At 47.1% G+C, this 21,179-nt stretch overlaps 1 protein-coding gene across 1 annotated transcript in view; it reads left to right on the top strand.

The window, feature by feature from the left end:
- Positions 1-21,179, top strand: part of NPHP4 (nephrocystin 4) — a 969,441-nt gene that overhangs the window by 832,837 nt on the left and 115,425 nt on the right. The window contains exon 24 of the mRNA XM_085608868.1: positions 9,991-10,147. Within this exon, the coding sequence (XP_085464994.1) occupies positions 9,991-10,147 (157 nt within the window). The remainder of the gene's footprint in view (positions 1-9,990; positions 10,148-21,179) is intronic.

Genomic DNA, 21,179 nt, shown 5'->3' with positions numbered 1-21,179 from the left:
GGCAACAGTCCACATTCAACACTTTCAGCCAGTCCGGACATATTTCTAAAGCCAAAAGCACTTTGCACGCTGTGATTGTTTACGCTATACTTACAATATTAACAGTGAAATTAAAAGTTCCGGAATGCCCATGCAGATGCCTATCAAGCCAAGATTAGGTCCTTTACAATTGTGGTTTTCAGGATTTTCTCTGCAGACCTCCTTCAGAACTGGAGATACAGGAGTTTGCATTTTGTGTGCTGTGCTTTGCCATTCTGGTGGGATGTTATCTTTCCGCTGTCCTCTGTATAATGGACGAGAATAAACCTGGTTGTGCAGCCTGTGGCAGTAAGAGAGCCAGAGCGAGGCTTGTCTTGCATTCTGGTGGATCAGTGCTTAATTTGTGAGAAAAAAATAAAAATGAAGTGCTGGTGCCCAAGACACTAACAGCGCTGTCACTGCTGCCGAATGCCTGTGCTAGCATTCCGTATGTGCCAGAGTTACCATTTTTAAATAAACACTGCGTTGATAAATTCAGCTGAAGAATGGACACACAGCGCTAGCAAGTGGTGTGATCCCAAAACAGGCACTTCTGTTTAGAAGAAGTGCCGAGCATCGGCTGGGATTTTTATCTGTCGGCTGTCCTCTGTATAATGGGTCACAAAAAACCACCTTGTGCAGCAGCAGCAGTGTTTGCAGTAGTAAGAGCCACAGCGAGGCGTGTGCGTTGCGTTCTCCTTTAAGTTTCAGCTCGGTTTTATAATTTCTTGTCATTGGGCAAAGTGATAATGTTACATATTGTCACCTCATTTGAAAATGTGTGTCTAACCTTGATAATCAGATTTAACACATTACGGGGACCGCATTACGTTAAATGGCATCAGCTCGCTGGATAAAACCAAGTAAAACAAGGGAACAGTATTTGAATTGTTGGTGTTGGCGCCCAGTAAGTGGCATCAAATTACAAGAAAACAACTCAAACAATTGGCCGTGAAAGTGATCGCGATTGCGATCAAACATCAAAGCGGCCGCAAAACTGAAAGTAATTGCGGTCAAGCGTGGCGCGCGCGCCCGCGCACATGCACTGTAGCTCTAGGCTGGCCTGGTAGCACTTTTTGGAGCCCTCTCAATAAGTCTCGCCAGACCAGCGCATGCGCTGGGTCAGGCGAGACCTAAAAAGGAGTCTGTGTATTTAGTATGTATATGGTTTTCATATGTAAATCTTTGATCTAGAATTTAGAAACTGTAATTGCATTTGTGATGTTAGTTCCATCCACTCGTCTCGAAGGCATTTGAATAAATGGATGCAGACGGGGGCAACTTATGGCTTCAGTGATGTCACATCGTGCCGTTTGCAAAGCCTTGTGGATACCGACGCCACTGTTGACATTGGAGTTCTATTGAGAAAGTTTAAATGGAATACTGGTGCATGGAGTATTCAAAAGGCAGACACTGTATCCACCAGAAAAAGTGTTACCGAAGGTGAGTAACCTGATATTTGCTACCACATTAACAGTTTGAATTCAGTCTGTCCTCTTACCTTGAAGGCTTGCAAAAAATAGATGGAAACTGGCAACGTTGTGCTGGGTCGGGTGATTTATGGCCTAGGTGATGCTATCTGACGTCACTTCAGGCGTCAACCCAGACAGCCACCCTCTACCAGTGGCTTCAGAGCTTTGAATGTTCCTGCATCCAGGCTGACGCCTAGGATTGTTCTACAGGTGACGAATCTGCAGGTAGATAGAGTATCCGCCAGAAAGATCTTTGCCGCTGTTAAGTAACTTTTTCTTATTGGGGTCCAAATCTTGAAGATGAGTCCTGTTGAGACCTTGAACCATGCCGGTATTTACGAGTATGCGCTGCAGTCACACGTCTAGGGGCTCAGGCCTTTCTGCAATCACTTATCTGAAAGAAACAGTTAGTTATAGATTCCTTACCTTAGAATTACCACCAGGCGTTAGACTGGATCTGGAAAGTTTTTCATCAGCAGTACCCCTGCGCGTCGAAAGGTGGCGTCGGTCGACTCCCCGGTCGTAGTTTGTGTCATGGACGCCGAGATGACGTCACGGAAGCTACATAGACGCTGCTCTCGCGTGCTGACGTCAGTTCTTTCTTTTTCTGCTCCCGCCAGCGCAGATCCGGAGAGAGTGGTACCTCCAGTCACTTTTTTTTTTAACAACATATTTTATTGATTTTATTTGTCGACGCAGTTGTTGCTGAGTCTAACGACTCCTGGTGCACAAGGGATGCCCGGTTTCAAGGCTTGCAATTCCTGTAGCCGACTGAAGTCGGTGACGGATCCGCACCGTGTGTGCCTGTTTTGCCTGGAGCTCGACCACGATCCCAAGTCATGCTCCGACTGCCGGACCATGAATCCAAAGTCTTTGCGTCAGTGGTCCCGAAAGCTTCTTGAGGCCCAGCAGTCAGCTCCGCGTCGTTCGAGGTCCCGGTCGCGTGGGAGTTCGAGGGACCGGTCGTGGAGCCACCACCACCAGTCTTAATCAAAGTCTTCGCACTCCTCAGGTAAGTCGAAGCACAAGAAGTCGAAGATGCACCATCGCTCTTCGACTTCTCCCCGTCGGTCAGCCGATGCGACGAGGGATGCAGGTGGTGCCCCTGCCGTGGTTCCGTGTGGGGAGCCCGAAGGGTCGACTCTGAGTTTCCCTTCCTTCCCGGGAGCCGGAGCGACCCCTGCCCAGCTTCGCCAGTTTTACGAAGCGATGCATGCCATCTTTAGGCAGCCCGACTCCTCCGGTGCGCCTTCGGGCTCCGCAGACTCAGCTGGGGGCCCTGGGCTTTCGACGCCAGCGGCTCCGGCCCGGCAGCGAGCTCTTCGGGGCCCCTGCTACCATTTAATGAAGCCCTCACTGACATCCTTTTGGGCACCTGGTCCTTGCCCAACACAGGGGCTCCTGTGGATAGGATGATTGCCTAACGCCACTGCCTGGACCCGGGCGACCCCACTTTCCTCTCCCAACACCCCACCCCTGAGAGATTGGTGGTCCAAGCCTCCACCTCCAAAGGCGAATTCCCTAACGCACCCCCTGATGGGGAATCCAAAAAGTTGGACCATTTTGGGAAGAAGATGTTTCCTTCCTCCAGCTTGGGACACTGCATGTCTGTTGTGCTCTTACACCCACTCCATGTGGGATACAGTGGCGAAAGTGCTGCCCCAGTGCTCGGAGGAAGCCCGGCCATACTCTCCCATGCAGTTGTCGAAGGGAGAGATGCTTAAAAGTTTACCATCCGCTGTGGGCTGGATGCCGCCGACTCACTAGGCAGGACGATTTCCACGTCGGTAGCCCTTCAACGCTATGCCTGGTTGAGATCGACTGGTTTTTCAGGGGATGTTCAATCCACTCTTATGGACATGCCCTTTGATGGCCGTCGCCTTTTCGGCGACAAGGCAGACAACACGCTGGAGCACTTTAAGGATTCTCGGGCTATAGCCAAGTCCTTGGGCCACTTCACCGCCCGCACTGCGCAGTCTGCTATTCACTCCTTTCGTGGCTACAGAAAGGGTGCCTCACCACGTCCCGCCCAGAGCCACAGGCCAGTGCAAGCTGTTCAGCGCGGCCGGGGACATGGGAACCACCGCCGTGGTTCTGGGGGTCAGCGGGCGGGCCAGTCCACCACAGCCCCCTCTGCAGCAGCCTACAAGCCCTCCTAGTCCGACCTTTCAGGGCAACCAATCGCCAGTGGGTGGCAGGATTCACCATCACCTTCCCCCACTGGCGCACCAACACGTCGGACAGGTGGGTTTTGCAGATAGTCCGAAGGGGCTACTCCCTCCCATTTGAGACTACCTCTCCATCCATGCCACTTCAGTACCATCGCTTGTGGGAGGATCATCTGGTCCTTCTCGAACATGGAGTTTCTGCACTCTTGGCCAAGGGAGCTATCGAGCCAGTTACTGTCCCTGAAGTAGATCGTGGCTGCTATTCCCACTACTTTCTCGTGCCCAAGAAGGACAAAGGCCTGCATCCTATCTTGGATCTCAGGAACATCAACCGCTTCCTCTGGAAGGAGAAGTTCAAAATGTTGACGCTACCTCAGGTCCGGTCTGCTCTCAACCCTGGAGACTGGATGGTAGCGTTGGACTTGCAGGACGCTTATTTTTACATCCCCGTCCTGCCGGCCCACCGGAGTTACCTGTGGTTCACGGTAGGCCACGAGCACTTTCAGTTTACTGTGCTCCCCTTTGGCCCTACCAGCGTCCCTCGGGTGTTCACGAAAGTGATGGCGGTGGTCGCAGCTCATCTGCGCAGATCAGGGGTTCCAGTCTTCCCCTATCTCGACGACTGGCTGTTGAAGCCGGGCTAGCACCAGGCTGTCGTCTCCAACCTCCAGACTACAGCCGACCTCTGGCATTTGCTGGGGTTCTCCATCAACGTGCCGAAGTCACTCCTGACTCCCTCTCAGAAGCTCCTCTTCATCGGAGCGGTTCTGGACACAACGCAGTTTCGGGTCTATCCTCCCAAACAGCGAGTCCGGGATATTCGGGCGATGATTCCGATCTCTCAGCCTGTATCCCGGGATTCGGTCAGGACGACCCACAGGCTACTGGGCCTGATGGCTTCCTGCATCCTGCTGGTGGACCATGCCAGATGGCATATGCAGCTCTGCAGTGGCACCTGAAGTTCCAGTGGGCACAACATCAGGGGAACCTGTCCGATTGCGTCCCGATCTCGGAGGGCACTGCACACGATTTGCAGTGGTGGCTAACGAACCAGGATTGGGTCGACGGCAGATCCCTCTCCCTTCCCCAACCAGAGTTCACAGTGGTGACCGATACATCACTTCTGGTATGGGGCAGCCACATTTGGGAGGCGGAGATCAGAGGCCTCTGGTCTCCGGGCTCCACATCATACTTCTGGACCTTTGGGCGATTCGTCTTGCACTCAAAGCATTCCTCCCCTCTGTCCAGGGAAGTGTAGTGCAGGTGTTCACAGACAACACCACCGCCATGTGGTACTGCGACAAACAAGGCGGAGTGGGTTCATGGACCCTATGTCAAGAGGCCCCCCGCCTCTTGACATGGCTGGAACATCAGGGCATATACCTGGTGGTTCAACACCTGGCAGGTTTGCTGAACGCCAGGGTGGACAAACTCAGCCGCAGGTGCATGATGGATCACGAATGGCGTCTTCACTCGGAGGTGGTGCAAGGTCTCTTTCAACAGTGGGGAAAGCCTTGGTTAGATCTATTCCGCACTGAAGAGAATGCGCAATGTCAACAATTCTGCGCGTTGAAATTTCCAAGGCGGCACTCGCTAGGTGATGCTTTTCGTCGTGAGGGGAGTTGCGGTCTTCTATACTCCTTTCACCATATCACTTCTGCCCAGAGTGCTGAAGAAGATCAAGCGCGACCGGGCCCAATTCATTCTTGTGGCTCCGTATTGGGCACAAAGAGTCTGGTATCCCAAGCTGTCTGGTATCCCGAGCTGCTACACATGGCTATCGATCCTCCGATCAGACTACCTCTTCTGGAGAATCTTCTGTCGCAGCAGCAGGGGACGGTCCTCCACCCGAACCTGTCCAGCCTCCTCCTCCTTGTGTGGAGATTGAGCGGTGGCAGTTGACGTCGTTTGACCTGCCTCCCGAAGTCTGTGATGTTATCTTGGCAGCCAGGCGTTCCTTCACTAAGACTGTATACGCCTGCAGATGGAACAAATTTGTGGCATGGTGCACAGAAAAGGCTGTGGATCCCCTTTCCGCCCCTATTTCTGAGGACCTCTTGTTCCTCCTTTCTTTGGCCCAGCAGGGCTTTGCTCTGGGCACTCTAAGGGATACCTCTCGGCCATTTCAGCCTTTCATAGGCTTCCTGATCAGCCTTCTCTTTTCAAGCCCCCTGTTGTAAATCGCTTCCTTAAGGGCATTACTCCTCTTTTTCCTCCTGCTCCCTTCGTAACGCCCCAGTGGTACTTGAACTTGGTTCTTGCATATCATATGTGTGCTCCCTTTGAGCCGCTACATAAGTGTCCTCTCAGGCTTCTGACCTTAAAAACTGTCTTTCTGGTGGCCATCACCTCTGCGCACAGGGCAAGTGAGCTCCAAGCACTTTCTTCTAAGCCTCCTTTTCTGACTGTTCATCCGGACAAGGCTTTCCTTCGAACTCGTCCTTCCTTCCTTCCCAAAGTGGTTACTCCTTTCCATATTGGACAGACCATCACTTTGCCTACTACCTTCTTTCCGCCTCCGCATCCTTCCAAAGAAGAAGAGAGGCTCCACCGTCTGGATCCAAAGCCTGCACTTTCCTTTTACTTGGATCGCTCAAAACAAATCCGGGTGGATGACAAGCTCTTTGTTAGCTACGTGGGCGCCAACAAATGTCGGGCTGTCCACAAACGGACCATTTCTAGATCGGTTGTTTTGTGTATCAAAGCTTGTTATTCCTTGGCAAAGAAGGAGCCTCCAGTGGGGTTGCGCGCCCATTCCACCAGGGCGACGGCAGCTACCACTGCTTTGGGACGTGGAGTCCCCTTATTGACATCTGTCAGGCAGCTATCTGGGCATCGCTGCACATGTTTACAAAACACTACTGCCTGGACTGGCTTCTTTGGCCATTCTGTTTTCCAGGACTTCCTGGTGTGAACCTGGTTTGCAGACCCTCCTCCGGGCTTGAAATTCCTGGGGTATCTATTCTAAGGTCTATCTATAACTAACTCTTTCTTTCAGATGAACAAGTTACTTACCTTCGGTAACTATATATCTGTAAGAAATATAGGTTAGTTATAGATTCCTTACCGCCCCACCTATCCTCCCCGTTCCGCGAACTGACTTCTAGGGTTAAGGATTTCCTTTCAGGGCCCTAGTTTTGTGCACCAGTGGTCAATGTCTTACATTGCTCTGCGCTTCTGGCGTGGAAAGTCGTGTACAGAACTGATGTCCGCGCGCGATGGCTAAGTCTATGTAGCTAACATGACGTCATCCCAGCGACCATGACGCCAAGGACGGAAATTTTTGATGAGCAGTACGCCTGTGCGCCGGTAGGTGGCGTTGTTTGGCTCGCCATGGCATCATGGGCGGCGTCTGCGGTGCCTATATGGGCACCACCCTAGAGCACTTACATAAGTTCTTTTCTTTCCGTGCCAGTCAGTGCAGATCTGGGGAAGAGCTACCCCAGTCACTTTTAGACTGCCTTTCTTTGACCTTTTGTTTTGAGACTTTATCTCCTGGTGTGCAGGATGTCCACCAGAAAGACCGGTTTTAAGTCTTGTGGCGCCTGTCATCGACAGATGTTGGTGATGGCCCACATTTGATTTCTTTGGTGTCTTGAGCAAGACCGTGACACCAGCACGTGTGAGGACTGCAGCGCCATGCACACTAAGGCGCTTAGGGACCACTCCCTCAAGCTCCTTGCAGCCCGATGTCAATCTGCTCTATGACACTTCATGTCTCAGCTGCGAGGAAGGGGCTGAGATCTTTTGCAAAGTTGTACCCAGTGATTATTGTCCCACTCCAAGTCGCCGGGTAAGTATCACAAAAAGAAAAAGAAGTCAAATAGCTCTTTGACCAAACCGTGCAAGGCTTCGGACGAGTCATCAGGCCATCGGCACTCAAGGCCTAGCTCTGTGGTGCAGCATGTGCCTCAGCCTTCTCTGCTCCTCCTTGAATTTCCAGCTGCTGGAGTGCCCTTCACTCAACTTACTGAATTTGTATGAGGGCATGCACCACATTTTTGGACTGCCTAACCCCTTCTGGAGTGCTGTCGGGTCCCACGGGTCCAGGAGGGACCCTTACTGGTGTTCCGCTAGTGGTTTCGTCCTCCGCGCCAGTCGGGCCCCATCCAGTGCTGATGCCCCCGGCATAACCCATGCCCAGCGATGGCCCCGCCCCATCATCATTCCTGAGTCGGATACTGAGCTGGATGGGCATCTCTGACTCCAGCTTTGACCTGAGGAAGAATCCTCATACCTGAGTCAGTGCCTTATTCATATGATAAATGCAAAAATAACAATTCATGGAAAGAATGCACAACATTGTCATACATACTCCCCAGTACAGGGATCGGGTCTTAAATCCATATTTTTTTTGCTCCTCATGCCATTCCAGTTTGAACCTAGCCATATGCAAATCAGTCTTGACCCTGTGCCCAATGGGAACAGTCCAGCCTAAACTCCTAAACTGAGAGCACGGGACCCAGGTCTGGGCATACCCGTCCCACTCGGGATGACAAATGCAAAAATAACAATTGATGGACAGAATGCAAAACAATGTCATACATTCACCCAGTACATAGATCTGGGCCTAAATCCATTGTTTTATTGCTCCCTATGCCATTCCAGTTTGAACCCAGCCATATACAAATCAGTCTTGACCCTGTGCCCAATGGGAACAGTCCAGCATGAACTGCCAGGCGAGGAAAAATGTTTGTGTCCACGTTGCGTTTTGGGCCGTTTCCTGTCACGGGCACTAGGCCTACCCATACAATTGAGGTACCATTTTTATCGGGGGGCTTGGGTGAATGTTAGGTGGGTGGAAGTTTGTGGCTCCCCAAAGATTCCAGAACTCTCCATTACAAAAATGTGAGGAAAATGTTTGTTTTTTCACAAAGTTTGAGGTATGGAAAGGAGTTGGGAGCCACACAAGTCACCCCATCCTAGATCTTCCTGGGTGTCTAGTTAGCAAAAATGTACAGGTTTGCTAGGTTTTTCTAAGTGCCGACTGAGCAAGGAACCAAAATCCACAGCTAGGCACATTGCAAAAAAAAGGGTTTTGTGTGGAAAAATATGATGAGTCCACATTGCGTTTTAGGACGTTTCCTTATGTTGGCAGTAGGTCTACCCACACTAGTGAGGTACCATTTTTATCGAGAGACTTAGGGGAACACAGAATAGTAAAACAAGTGGTAGTACCCATTGATTTTTCTCTACATTTCTGCCTTCCAAATATAAGACAGTGTGTAATAAAGACATTTTTTTTCAAAAATGCCCCCTAGTTCACATGCTAGTATGGGTCCCACAAGTTCGCAGATGTGCAAATAGCCACAGCTTCTAAACTCCATATTTTTTTCTAATTTCAGAAATACATATGTTTCCTGGATACCTATTTTTCACTTTTTATATTTACCAAATTAATTGCTGCATACCGGGTACACAATAAAAAAAACATTGCAAGGTGCAGCTCAGTTATTAGCTCTGGTCACCTTTGGTTCTTGGTGAACCTACAAGTCCTATATATCCCGCAACCTGAAGGGTCCAGCAGATGTAACAATATATTGCTTTCAAAAATCTGCCATTCTAGTAACAGGTGAAAACAAATGGCTGTTTTTTCAACTCAGTTTCAATATTATTTTATTTAAACTATTACTTTCTATAGGAATACCTTGCAGGATCTACACAAATGACCTTTTGCTGAATTCAGAAGTGTGTCTACTTTTCAGAAATGTATAGGTTTCAGAAATGTATAGCTTTCTGAGATCCATTTTTGGTTTCACACCCATTTCTACCACTAACTGAAAGCACAAAAAATAGGAAAAATAAGCTATGTCCCACTAAAATGCCAAAACTGTAGAAAATGTTGGTTTTCTGACAAAGGTCTGCCTGTTCCTGAAAGCTAGGAAGATGGTTGATACCATTTGCAGGGAAAAATACAGACGCTTTCTTCTGCTGCACTTTTTTCCCATTTTCCCCCAAAACAAAATGTGGCTGTATTTTGGCTAATTTCTCAGTCCCCTCCAAGGGAATACACAAACGCTGGGTACCTTTGCAATCCTCAGGATGCTGGAAGAAAAGAAAGCCAATTTGGCAGGGATGCCTTATGTGGACAAAATGTTATGGGGGCTTAATTGCAAATTACTCCAAATAGCCAAATAGCCAAAATAAAAAGGCCTAGCACAGCGAAATGGTTAATGTTAAACTTGTGTCAAATTACAGTCGAAAATTAACTGTTGATTTGTTATATTTCCAGTGCTTGATTTTCGGTTCAAAGCCTATTAAAACTATACATGAATTTCCTCATCATCCGTTCTCACTTCATTTAGAATTAATTTTATACTTTGAAACCGCAGGTCACCTTCCGAACCGAAGATGGTAAACCAATGGCTATTCTTCTGGTTAATGTGGAACCACAGCCCCATGTCGTTGATCAGACCTTCCGGTTCTATCACCCTGAGCTGACTTTTTTGAAGAAGTCCATACGGCTACCTCCTTGGCACATGCTACCAGGTGAATCATATTTTCTCAAAATAAATTAGTTTTAATGTTAATGATTATGCTCACCTGTAATTGATCACTGCCTAACCTAATTAGCAATTGTTGTTAGGTGCTTGAGAGAGCTACATTCTAGGACTGGGGTTCGTGGTTACAAAGAATAGCCTAGGATATTGTGTGGCAAGAGGAACAGCAGTTACAGTTACATCAGTAACATGGGATTTGTACAGGTGCATCATACCAGTGGAATAATGGTTAGAAAGATAGAGCAGTTCCAGACATGGCCAGAACAAACACAAAACAAAACACATTTGTACCAATATGTTGGGAGGTTGGAAGGCCAAGCCCATGTAATTCTGGTGGCATGTATGTACTAGTGGTGGAATAAGTTTGTTTTGGGCCTGCAGAGGTTAGGTAAGGAGCGTTGCAGATGTTTGTGAGGTTTTGAGAGTATTAGCTGACAGGTTCTTATGACAATCCACCCCCTCCCCAGAATGTGGTTATGCCTGCACAAGTGAGGAAAATACTGGAAGGAAGAGGGAATGGGAGAGAGATAGAGTTAGAAAGACACCCAAAACTGCCTTGGCTTTCGTAGGCACCACTCTAGATTTTTAAGTCTTGTACCACCCCAAGGATATGCATAGATGTTCCCCAGTAGGTTAATGATTCGCTAAGCAAGAATTGAATACATTGGATTTTAGTATCAATGATAAGCATTGAGTTGTAATACTATTGTTATAGTGAGTTTTCTCACTAGGTACTGGATTGCGACTCACTTAGAGCAAAAGGAGGCAGAGGCAGAGGCTGCACATAATTTCAAAGCCTGCTTGAGTGATCTTGCAAACTGGATGAAGTTCAGCTGTTTGCAATTAAATACAGAAAAGACGGAAGTAATGGTGGTTGGCAAACAGCCCTCCATTTGGTCACACTTGTGGTGGCCGGAGGAACTGGGACCAACTCCGACTCCCAAGTCGAAGTTTAAAAATTTGGGAGTCTGGTTTGACAACACTCTATCATTTGCAGAGCAGATATCAGCTGTGGCAAGAGCATGCATTGGCATTTTAAGAATGTTGCGCAAAAGTTTGAATATACTGCCATTAGATGCCAAAAAGACCATTGTGCAAGCCTTTGTCACATCCCGTCTGGACTACTGCAACGTCCTCTATCTGGAGGTCACAAAAACAAACTTGAACATCTTACAGAAGGTCCAAAATGCAGCTGCCCGAATGATATTGAATATTCCTAGGCGTTCATCGATGGGGGCAGCCTTAAGGGAATTGCACTGGCTTCCAGTACAGGCCAGAATTACCTTTGTGGTTTTGCCACAGGATTCTCAATGAGAAAGGGCCGAGGTACCTGCGCCCATTACTCACTGCTTACAGACCCACCCGGAATCAGAGGTCAATGGGCACTGCTAAGTTGACAGTACCAAAGGTTTGTAAAGCATGTTCGGGAGGTCGAGCCTTTGGTTTTCTCGCGGCTAAGGCCTAGAATAACCTACCTATGGAATTGAGGATTTATCCACCTGAATCAATGTTCCTTAAAAAAAACGTTTTTTCAGTCACTCCCGGGGGATTAGTGTTAGTGCACTGGTTGCAAGGTTATCACGCATGCCAGGGCCTTTGGTCCTTGGGGGGGATAAGGCTCTGTGGTCATGGACTGTGATGTCTTAGTGCGGGAACACTCCGTTGGAGTAACCAGGTGCTATATAAGCTTAAAAATAATAATAATAATAATAATAACTTAAGCCAAGCTGTAAAGATGCTGATAATTCATTACTCACACAACATGCCTGGGAACTTCTGCAAAGAAAGCGATCAAAGAAAGGGCACAGCAATATAACAAGGCCGAAGCAAGGTCTTAAATACAAAGTCAGTCAGACAGGCAGAGAATAAGAAACCGGAGAAACAGTAGTGGGAAAATAAATAACAAAGGGAAATGGTGATTGTGTAAACAGCAAGTGAAACACCAATACAACATAGATAGTTGCTAGGCAGCTCCCATTTCCCGTTTTGTTGTTAACCGTGAAACTGCCTATCGTGACCCGGAAGCCCTGACCCTTGATCTTAGCTGACCTACTATTTACAGTGTCCCAGTCAAGACTCTACTGCAGTTTCTTTAAAACAAACCTCAAACTCCTGGCTCGTTCCTGACAATGTCTGAGGGAAGGTTGTTCCACAAGCACAGTGCTACATCTGTGAATCTCATGTCACCACTGCACTGGCTTCAATGTCTTGGTGTACATTGATTAGTAGCTGTAGTGCAGAGGGAGCCGGTCAATTGGTATTTTTAATCTTACCCTGGAGGTGTTTGGGGACACAAAATCCAAGCAATGTTTAGGCCAGCCAGGGGACCTTGAATTTGATTTTTGTCTTGCACAGGGAAGCAGTGGAGGGTTGTTACGTAGGCTAACACATTTTTTATCCAGAGGTCATCTTCAGGATCTTGAGGTTTTTGCAGTCCTTTTATCAAATGTGAGACCACTTGACATCGTAGTTGAAGAGGGATTTTAGCAGTGCTTCAACCACCATTTCTTAGTTTTCTGTGGTCATTTGCAAATGGATTATCTTGATTAGTTTAATTTGGAAAACGTTGCCCTTTACTACTGCTCCCATCTGAGATTTATAACGTACCAGAGGTTGTGAAACTCAGTTAGTTATCTAGTTGGTGCAGAGAGTGGAGAAAAGTGTGGGCTATATAGGTGTATTATGGCGAAATCAGTTCTGATTTTTCCAGTTTGACAATGAAAATGGAACCATGTTTGTTGCAGAGGTTCTGGGTGTGCATTAGACAGTGGAGGTTTATTGGGGCTAGATAACGTTTTGTACATCATTGAAATGTTCTGTAGGGGTGTTTACAGGTTGAGCCACTGTTGCAGTGAATGCGATATTTTTGTTTTCCCAAATGGCTTTGTGGTATGGGATTATTATATTTGAGGTTAGCCGTGAAGGTGGGACTGGAGACGTTGGGCCATGTGGATTAATCTTTTCAGCAGCATTATGCAGAGTGATATTTTTGGGTGAAATAAGTATTGCTGCGTTCAAGTTTTGAAATATCACTGTAAGACATAACTTTGCATGCATTCAGGGCCCAAGAACATAAGGTAGAAATGTAATCTCTCCAAGTGCATTGTCTCAGGAATGTCATTGTTCTAAAACTCCTCTTTTCTGCACATAACTTGAGACCTTGTGATCTTTTATCTTTTTTTTTACATTAACATCTCAATCTCCATTGCAATTTTCATCAGTTCCAGTTTATTTATCTAACATCATGCATTCTGGTTACACCTTTAATACCTCTTGTGCAGTCTAAATTGCAAACCTTATTGTTATTGCATACTCATCAAGTTTGGTAACTGAGAGTAGGATTGAGGCGACAGGTAATCAACCAAAACAACTACAAGACTATCCAAGCGTTTATTGACTCCTCTTGCTAGCTTCCACACCCCACTGCGTCTAGAGGTAAAGCAAAGGATTTTAATTTTAACATCATATTATTTACAGATTTTAGGATGTCTGGTGCACCATTACAGGAGCTTGTATTATGAATAAGAATAACAAGAAGTAATGAGAGGAAGTCCCTCCTTCAGTCTCTTGTTATGGAGACTAGAATTATAACTCTAAGAAGTACTTAAACCACCTTGCACCCTCATGGTTAATTGCAAAACAGACAAGGCGTTGATCCGCTCCGACTATCCCCATGTTTGTCAATCAGTACTTAGCCTTGTGATAAATCCCGTAGGACTGAAGAAATCTGCCCTATCCCTGTAATAAAACTCCTCACAGGCTCCCATAGAGCCAAAAAACTATCATTCTATCACCAGAACTATCCTGGCCGACCAAGGTATTGGAAACTGTGCTATTTCAATTACAACAACATTTAGGTAAATTCAGTTTGCCTGATTGCCTTTAATCGATCTTCATTACGCGTCATGTAACAAAAATGGTTCTTGTCTTATCTTGGTAGCCACAGACCAAGTGGTAATGTTCCAGGTTGTCCTCCGTAATCTGTCATCCTCATTCAGTACTTTTGGCCATGACTTCCTACGCTCCTGCATCTCCTCTGAAGCACGTGTAAAAGCCAGCCCTAAACTGGTTTTGATTTATTCTGTCCAGGCTATCACAGTGTGTAAAACTGGAGCCTAACAGATTAACTCAGGTTGAGGCACTTTCTGAATTCCCTTAAGGGCCCTCACCACCACCCTTAATGTTAAATAATTCCATGTTACTACTTTATATGATTTTGAAGGAGAATAACGTACCACTTCATTCCTATGCCAATGACAAATAAATATTCATGGCGATCACACAACCACAGGGTGGCTTTGGTGGGGGGGGGAGTGAATAAAAGCTGAAGAACAAAACAAACTCAGCACTGTTTCCAACCCCCTGAGCTGTTGGGCCACCAACCTCGTTTGTGAGATAGACAATTTAAGTATCATTTTGGACGAGCAACTTAACCAGAATGCACATATTGGTTCGGTTGTCCTGCTTCTTCTGTCCCAGGGAGAGAAGCGATCTATGCATTATATTGATTAAATTATTGTAAGATTGTTCTGAGGCCTCATACATTCAAAGCTGGACTATAGCAAAAGCTTAATGGAGTGCCTTCCTTCTTATCAAATTGTCTCTTTTCAGGGCATGCCCAACATGGAAGTCCAGCTGATTCTGACCTTTAAGAAGTGAGAGGGCATTGTAGGGAATTCAGGTCACTGGATTGCCTGCCAGTCTAAAACCTGATCTCATTTAAAATTCTGTGTGATGTCAAAATAGCCATTTACAGTCAAGTGTTCTTTATCTCAAGCACAAAATCAGTAAATACTGTTCGGTGAGATGGTAATGATCACCTGATCTCAAATTGATGACCATTCAGAGGATAGACTTGAACTGGCTAGGCAACCACAGTTTTTCTGAAGTAAAGAACAAATCCTCCCTTTTAAAGTTTCGGTAGGCTCTCAAATACACATCTGTTCCATATGAAGGCTATTTTAGTAGTCGGGTATTCTTCTGTGTTTTGATGTAAGACTGGCATTTCAGAATTTCCTTGCAGCGACAGAAAAAAAGCATCTGCCCGACTATGGCAAGTGGATTTTGTCTATCTTTCAGTGCCAGGGAAACATTAAAGGTCTGGCAAAGCTATTTGCTTAGAAAATCCAGCTTCAAGTAGCTGTGTGCATGAAAGCTTTAGGGGGTCCTGAATCCAGAGTGAGATGTTGACAATAAAGAATCATGAATGAAGTGGACTCGGTGCTGGAACTCCAGACCGGAAGTTAAATGTGGATCTGAAGCATCCGGTAAAAACAAGAACTCTTCATATTGCCGGAATAATTCCAAGCTCCTGACATGTGAGATTTTGGGAAAGGCTGATTAGATTTGTGCAGTTGTGAGTTTTTCACCAGACCACCCTAAAGTTTGTTTAAAGTTTGCATAAGTTTCAAAACTGTTTGCATTTTTAGGTCTCGCCATGGCAGCGCATGCACTACATGCGCTGTCTCAGCGGGACCTAAAGTAATCTGTATGTTGGCTGAAACTTCCTAATTTCTTTTTCCGCTTGTGATTGGTTTACTTGAGCCATTGCTGTTGTTTTTGTGCTTTCTGTTGGCTGTTGATCGTAGAGTTACTTCCGTGTAGTCCCGAAGCTCTAAGTACAATTTCCGTCCGTCCGCTCCACTCGCACTTGTTTTAATTGATTGCAGTGTGCCATCTGTTTCTCACACCGCGTTTGTTTATTTTGAAGATCACTCCCTGCGTCTGTAACAGGAGACTCTCCTCCTCCTCTTCTGAACGTTTGAAGCGAGAACACATTCCCTGTTTACATTCTCGACGGGCTCACCAGCAGCTATTGTAAACAGGCTTGTGGCATCCTTGGCAGGACAGGCACTACTCCCCTGAGGGATTTTGTTATCTGGTATGCCGGCAGAGCGCTGGAGCCTGCTCGGCAGGGAGACGTGTCTCACGTGGGGGTAAAACACTGAACACAGTTCCAAGAACCCCCCCGCCCCCAACATCTAAATACCACTCACCAGAGTAGTTGAGATATTTATCTGGAGTTTCTGTTGAGATTGTTAGAAAACGCCTGTGTTTAAAAATAAAAGAAAGGCAAAGTTGTGCACCCGATGCGGATGTAGTGGCTATAATCTGCTTCTAGTAGATGCACGGGAATAGAAGTTCAGGGGTATGTTAGGAAGAACCCTAGTCACTTTTTCCGCCAAAACTGATAATTTGTTTAAAAAGAACTGGAAAACAAACGACGGGTATTTTAAGGGTGCTTAAAGTGGAGAACAATTCGTCTGTCATCATACTCCACACTTAATGAATTATTTCTTTTTTTCGTCTTTTGTTTTGTTACTCTTTTATTTTCCTTCCTTCTTTCAGTTTTTTTCTTTTCTCCTTTCTCCCCTTATTTTGCAATTGTTGCTACATGTTTATATGGGAGCTCAATGGATTTCCCTAGAGGTTTGCTTTTCGTTGTTTTGCGTTTACTTGCACTCATGGTTTCAAAAACAGACAAAAACTCACGGAACAGCACTTTCCCCCTCGATTACCTCAAGCCTAAATCAGTAGCATTCCTTCGCGCACATCAGAAGGTTCAAATGCATTTTTTAAGTATCGGTTTTGCCTGAACTGCTTGCATCGATCGATTGTGTGCTTGTTTGCTTGTTGCTGTTTTCCTGTTTGCTCGTTTGTTATTGGTACTCACAGAGGCAAACGTGAACTGGCTCAAAAGCATGTCGTTCCCAATATTGTTTGAAGGCAGTATGGGGGAGGCTGGCCAGACAGTGGACCCGGCTAGCTGTGAGGTTAATTTCGGGAATGTTTACATATTACATTTCTATGCACTCAAGTCAAGTATAATAATCAGCTGCACTGTTGCTCCTTCCCAATGACGATACTGCGCGGGACATTGTGTTCCCGACATATTATAGGCCATTGAAGGCTTCCGAGTGCACATAAGCGTGCACAAAGCAACTATACCTTGGTAGTTATTTGCCAGTTGTAGCTTTTATAACCACAGAAGGTCGCTCTCCATGCTTTGGTTGCACCGACTGACGTTAGAGTGTGTACATCAGCAAAATAGGTGCATTTACACATGCTCGCCTCCTTGGGCGGGTACTCAAAGCGCTATCCAGATCAGAACCCCACTAAAGACATCGCTGTGAGTTTGCCGCAACAGGGGTCTCCCATCAGGCAGTGAGGAAGGCCACGATGGGCCCGACTACAAGAATTAATTTATCGCTGCGAAGCGGCTGTAAAACCGATACATTGCACGAGACTCTCAGCATAGCGCTACTACACCCCTCACAACCACCTCGAAGCACTATGAAGCAGCAACGTCATATTTGTTTTTTGAGTATTGTCATGGCTACTCCAAAGAGTCAACCCCTAATGTTAGGAAAAGCAAATAGTAAGACGATCATTAGTGGGAGCGGGTGCCTACAGCACTTTGTCGTGGAAAGTCGTTTCCAGGCGCTGTGCGGTGGATGCCCCAGCAGTTGTCTTTGGACACAGACATTTCACAGCTCGGAGACATATCATGTTTACACCAGGCCACGTGTGATGCCTCGTTGGATAAGGATGTCCTCAGAGGTTTGCTCTTCGTTCACCATTTCAGCAAGGTAGATTGTCAGCCAGGGCGTGCGCCAGAACCACTCTGCAGTCACCAGGGCAGGTTACAGAGAGCTGACCACTCAGGGAGCGGAGGAAAAATTTATTAGAGTTGGACCCGCATGAGTGGTGCCTTTAGTTGAAGGCTACCATGTGTATGTGAGAGAAGTGTTCTTAACTGCGGTAACAAACTAGGAGCACGTCCTTTCCAACGGAGGGCTCCTTGCTTTGAGCGGGCCCTGCAATGGAGCTCAGAGAGGTTCTAAAACCAGAATGTTTATTTCCGTAAGATAATTAAACGAGGTGATTCGATATCCAGTATATAATTTTACAAGATATTTGATAGTTTTGCAGTGTTTAGCTGCTACATGTTTCTTATTATAAGCAAAACAAAGCAGCATCTTTAAAGTAAATATAATTCCATTAAAGTCATTTATTTTGGCGGGTACTTATTACTTTTGTGTCGTTTCATCTTGCACTATGGAGTCTAGTCATTATTTTTTCCGAATCCAGGAGTTTATGATAATATCAACTGTTAGATTGCAATTGTCGGTACAGTGTTGTTACTGCATAGCACTATAAACAACATATGCTATATTTATTCATTCCTACCGTTTTAATGCTGCTGTTGCATCAACCCACAGAGTTTTCTCCGCAGCAATGTTTTCTTACCAAGTATTACGAAACGAAGGCCTGGTTGGAGTCTGGCGAAATGCGCCGATTTCGAGGAGCCATTTAAAAGGGAAATTACGGGATCTTAAGAATGGCTCACGCCCTGAGGGTAGGGTGACCAACCGTCCGTAAATTTCACGGACAGTCAGTAATTTCGGCCGTCTGTCCGTTGTCCGTTAAGGATTCTTTAACGGACGCCATTTGTCCGTAATTTTAACCGGGCACCAATCGCACCACCCTAAAGCCGGCACAGCTTCCACCCACCTCCCTTCTTGACTCCGATGCTGTTGAGGTCGGGTGTAAGAGACTCCGATGCAGTACCAAAGCTCAGATACCCAGCAGCATTGGAAAGGCACAGCGGGATGGCGACCCTCACACCTTCAGCCCTTGATGAGCTGTTAAGAGGTGCTTGAAGGTGACTGAGTGGGAGGGGCTGCAGCTTCAGGCGCAGGGGCATCTATTCAGATGCAAACAGCCCTGAATGCGTCATGTCTCTGCAATTTAGAGGGGCCTCACACATTCCCTTTCTGCCCAGGGCCCCAAAAATCGTAGAACTGGCCCTGATTACACCAACGAGGCAGCACTGGTTCTCTTCACAGAGCTTAATTACTGTTACTAAATTGTAAGCAAACCTTGGTTCTTCAAACATGCAGTCTATAATGTAATAAAATTAAGAAATGGCACAATCGCACCCACACTGATTAACAAAGTATGGAGGACAATCCGTTAAATCAGTTCTCTTGGAGTACCTCCTTTAAGTACTGTACATCACAGTGGGGGATGGCAAAACTAACATTTTAGAAAGAGAGCCTGTCGTCTCGTTGTCTTGTCCAGTAGGGGGAGAGGAGCCCTACCCCACCCTGGAAGAGACCAAGATGATACTAGAATACTGCATGCCCACCCCTGTACCCACACTGGTGGATCCTGTTTCCCCTCCTGTGATGGCTCATGCCCCCCCCCCCCAGTGATGGCTCCTGTCCCCCCATGTGGTAGCTCCTGTCCCCCCCGGCCTATGATGGCTCCTGTCCCCCCCCCCCCCGTGGTGGATCCTGTTTCCGCCCTGGGTGGCTTCTGTCTGGCTCCTGCAGCGAGGGTGAAATTCTTGATGGGCCTCTTCTCAAAAAGGCTAAGCTCAAAATTAATATGAAAAGGTGAGCGAGTGAGTAAGTGAAGGGATGGGATGGGTGGATGGCTGGATGAATTAGTGAAAGGGTGGATGAATGAAAGATTGAATAGATGGATAATGAGAGAGGATGGATGGATTGATGAGTGAGTGGAAGGATGGATGAGAGAAAAGGTAACTAGCTGGATGTATGGGTGGAAGGGTAGCTGGATGGATGGGTAAAAGGGTGGATGGATGAGTGAAAAGGTGGATGGTGAGTGAGTCGGTGGGTGGATGGATGAGTAAAATGATGGATGGATTGATGAATTGATAAGTGCAAGGGTGAATGGATGGACGTATGAGTGAAAGGGTGGATATAAGGATGGATGAGTGAGTGAAAGGGAGGGTAGGTGGACAAAAGGATGAATAGATGAGTGAAGGAGTGAAAGGATAAATGGATGAGAGAGGATGGATGAGTGATAGGGTCAATGGATGGATTTATGAGTGGATGAGTAGATGGATGGGTGGATGGATGGATGGATGGAAGGAAGGATGGCTAAGTGAAAGGGTCGATGGAGAGAGAAAGGGAGGATGGATGGATGACTGAAAGGGTGGATGGGTGGAAGGATGAGTGACTGGGTGGATGGATGAGTAAGTGAAAGGATGGCTGGATGGGTGAAAGGGTAAATGGCTGGATGGGTGAATGGATGGATGGGTAGAAGAGTGGATGGATGAGTGGATAGGGTGAAAGGGTGGATGGATGCATAATGGATGGATGAGTGAAAGGATGGATGAAGGGATGGATGAGCGAAATGATAGATGGAAGGATACATGATGGATAGGTTTGCAAATGGTTGAATATGTTTGGATATGGCTGGGCTTACTTATATACTATTGCGCGGCCTCCTCTGATGTGTCTGTAAAACTTACCTATCTGAAAGAAACACGTTAGTTAGATTCCTCACCTTAGAATATCCCCAGGCGTCAGACTGGATCCGGAAGATTTTTCGTCAGCAATACCCCTTGCGCGTCGCTAGGCGTCGTCTGCGGCTCCGCGTCCGTCGTCGGCGTCTTTTGTCGGAGTACTTAGACGCCGCCCTCGCGCGCTGACCTCAGTTTTTCTTTTTTCCGCGCCAGTAAGCGCAGATCCGGGAGAGCTACCACTTTAGTCAATTTTTGACGAACTTTTTTGACTCTTTTTGGTCAATTCTCGACTCTGGTGCCGGTAGGATGCCTGGTTTCAAGGTCTGCGACGACTGTCACCTACTGATGTCGGTGACCGATCATCACCGCCGGTGCCTGTACTGCTTGGGCCTCGACCACGACGCGGCGTTGTGCTCCGACTGTATGGCCCTGACCTCGAAAGCTAGGCGGGAGCGGTCCCGCAAGCTTCTCGAGCTTCGCCATTCGGCTCCACGTCGCTCTCGATCCCGGTCCAGGAGGAGGTCCAAGGATCGGTCACGGAGCCGCACTCGACATCGTCACTCGTCTGGCTCGAAGTCTTCGGGTAAGTCGAGGCACTCCAAGAAGTCCAAGAAGCGACACCGCTCTTCGGATTCCCCTCGCCGGTCGCGCGACTCGGCCGAGGGTCCGGGTGGTTCCACCCCCGCGGCTCCGCAGGAGCCGCAGGCGCCGCGCAAGTCCCCATACCAGACGGTCCCTGGGACTG

The sequence above is a fragment of the Triturus cristatus genome, chromosome 1_2 (genome assembly GCF_964204655.1).
Source record: "Triturus cristatus chromosome 1_2, aTriCri1.1, whole genome shotgun sequence".
Lineage (NCBI taxonomy): Eukaryota > Metazoa > Chordata > Amphibia > Caudata > Salamandridae > Triturus > Triturus cristatus.
Note: the sequence above shows the minus strand (reverse complement) of the source record. Positions and strands in the feature narration are given on the sequence as shown.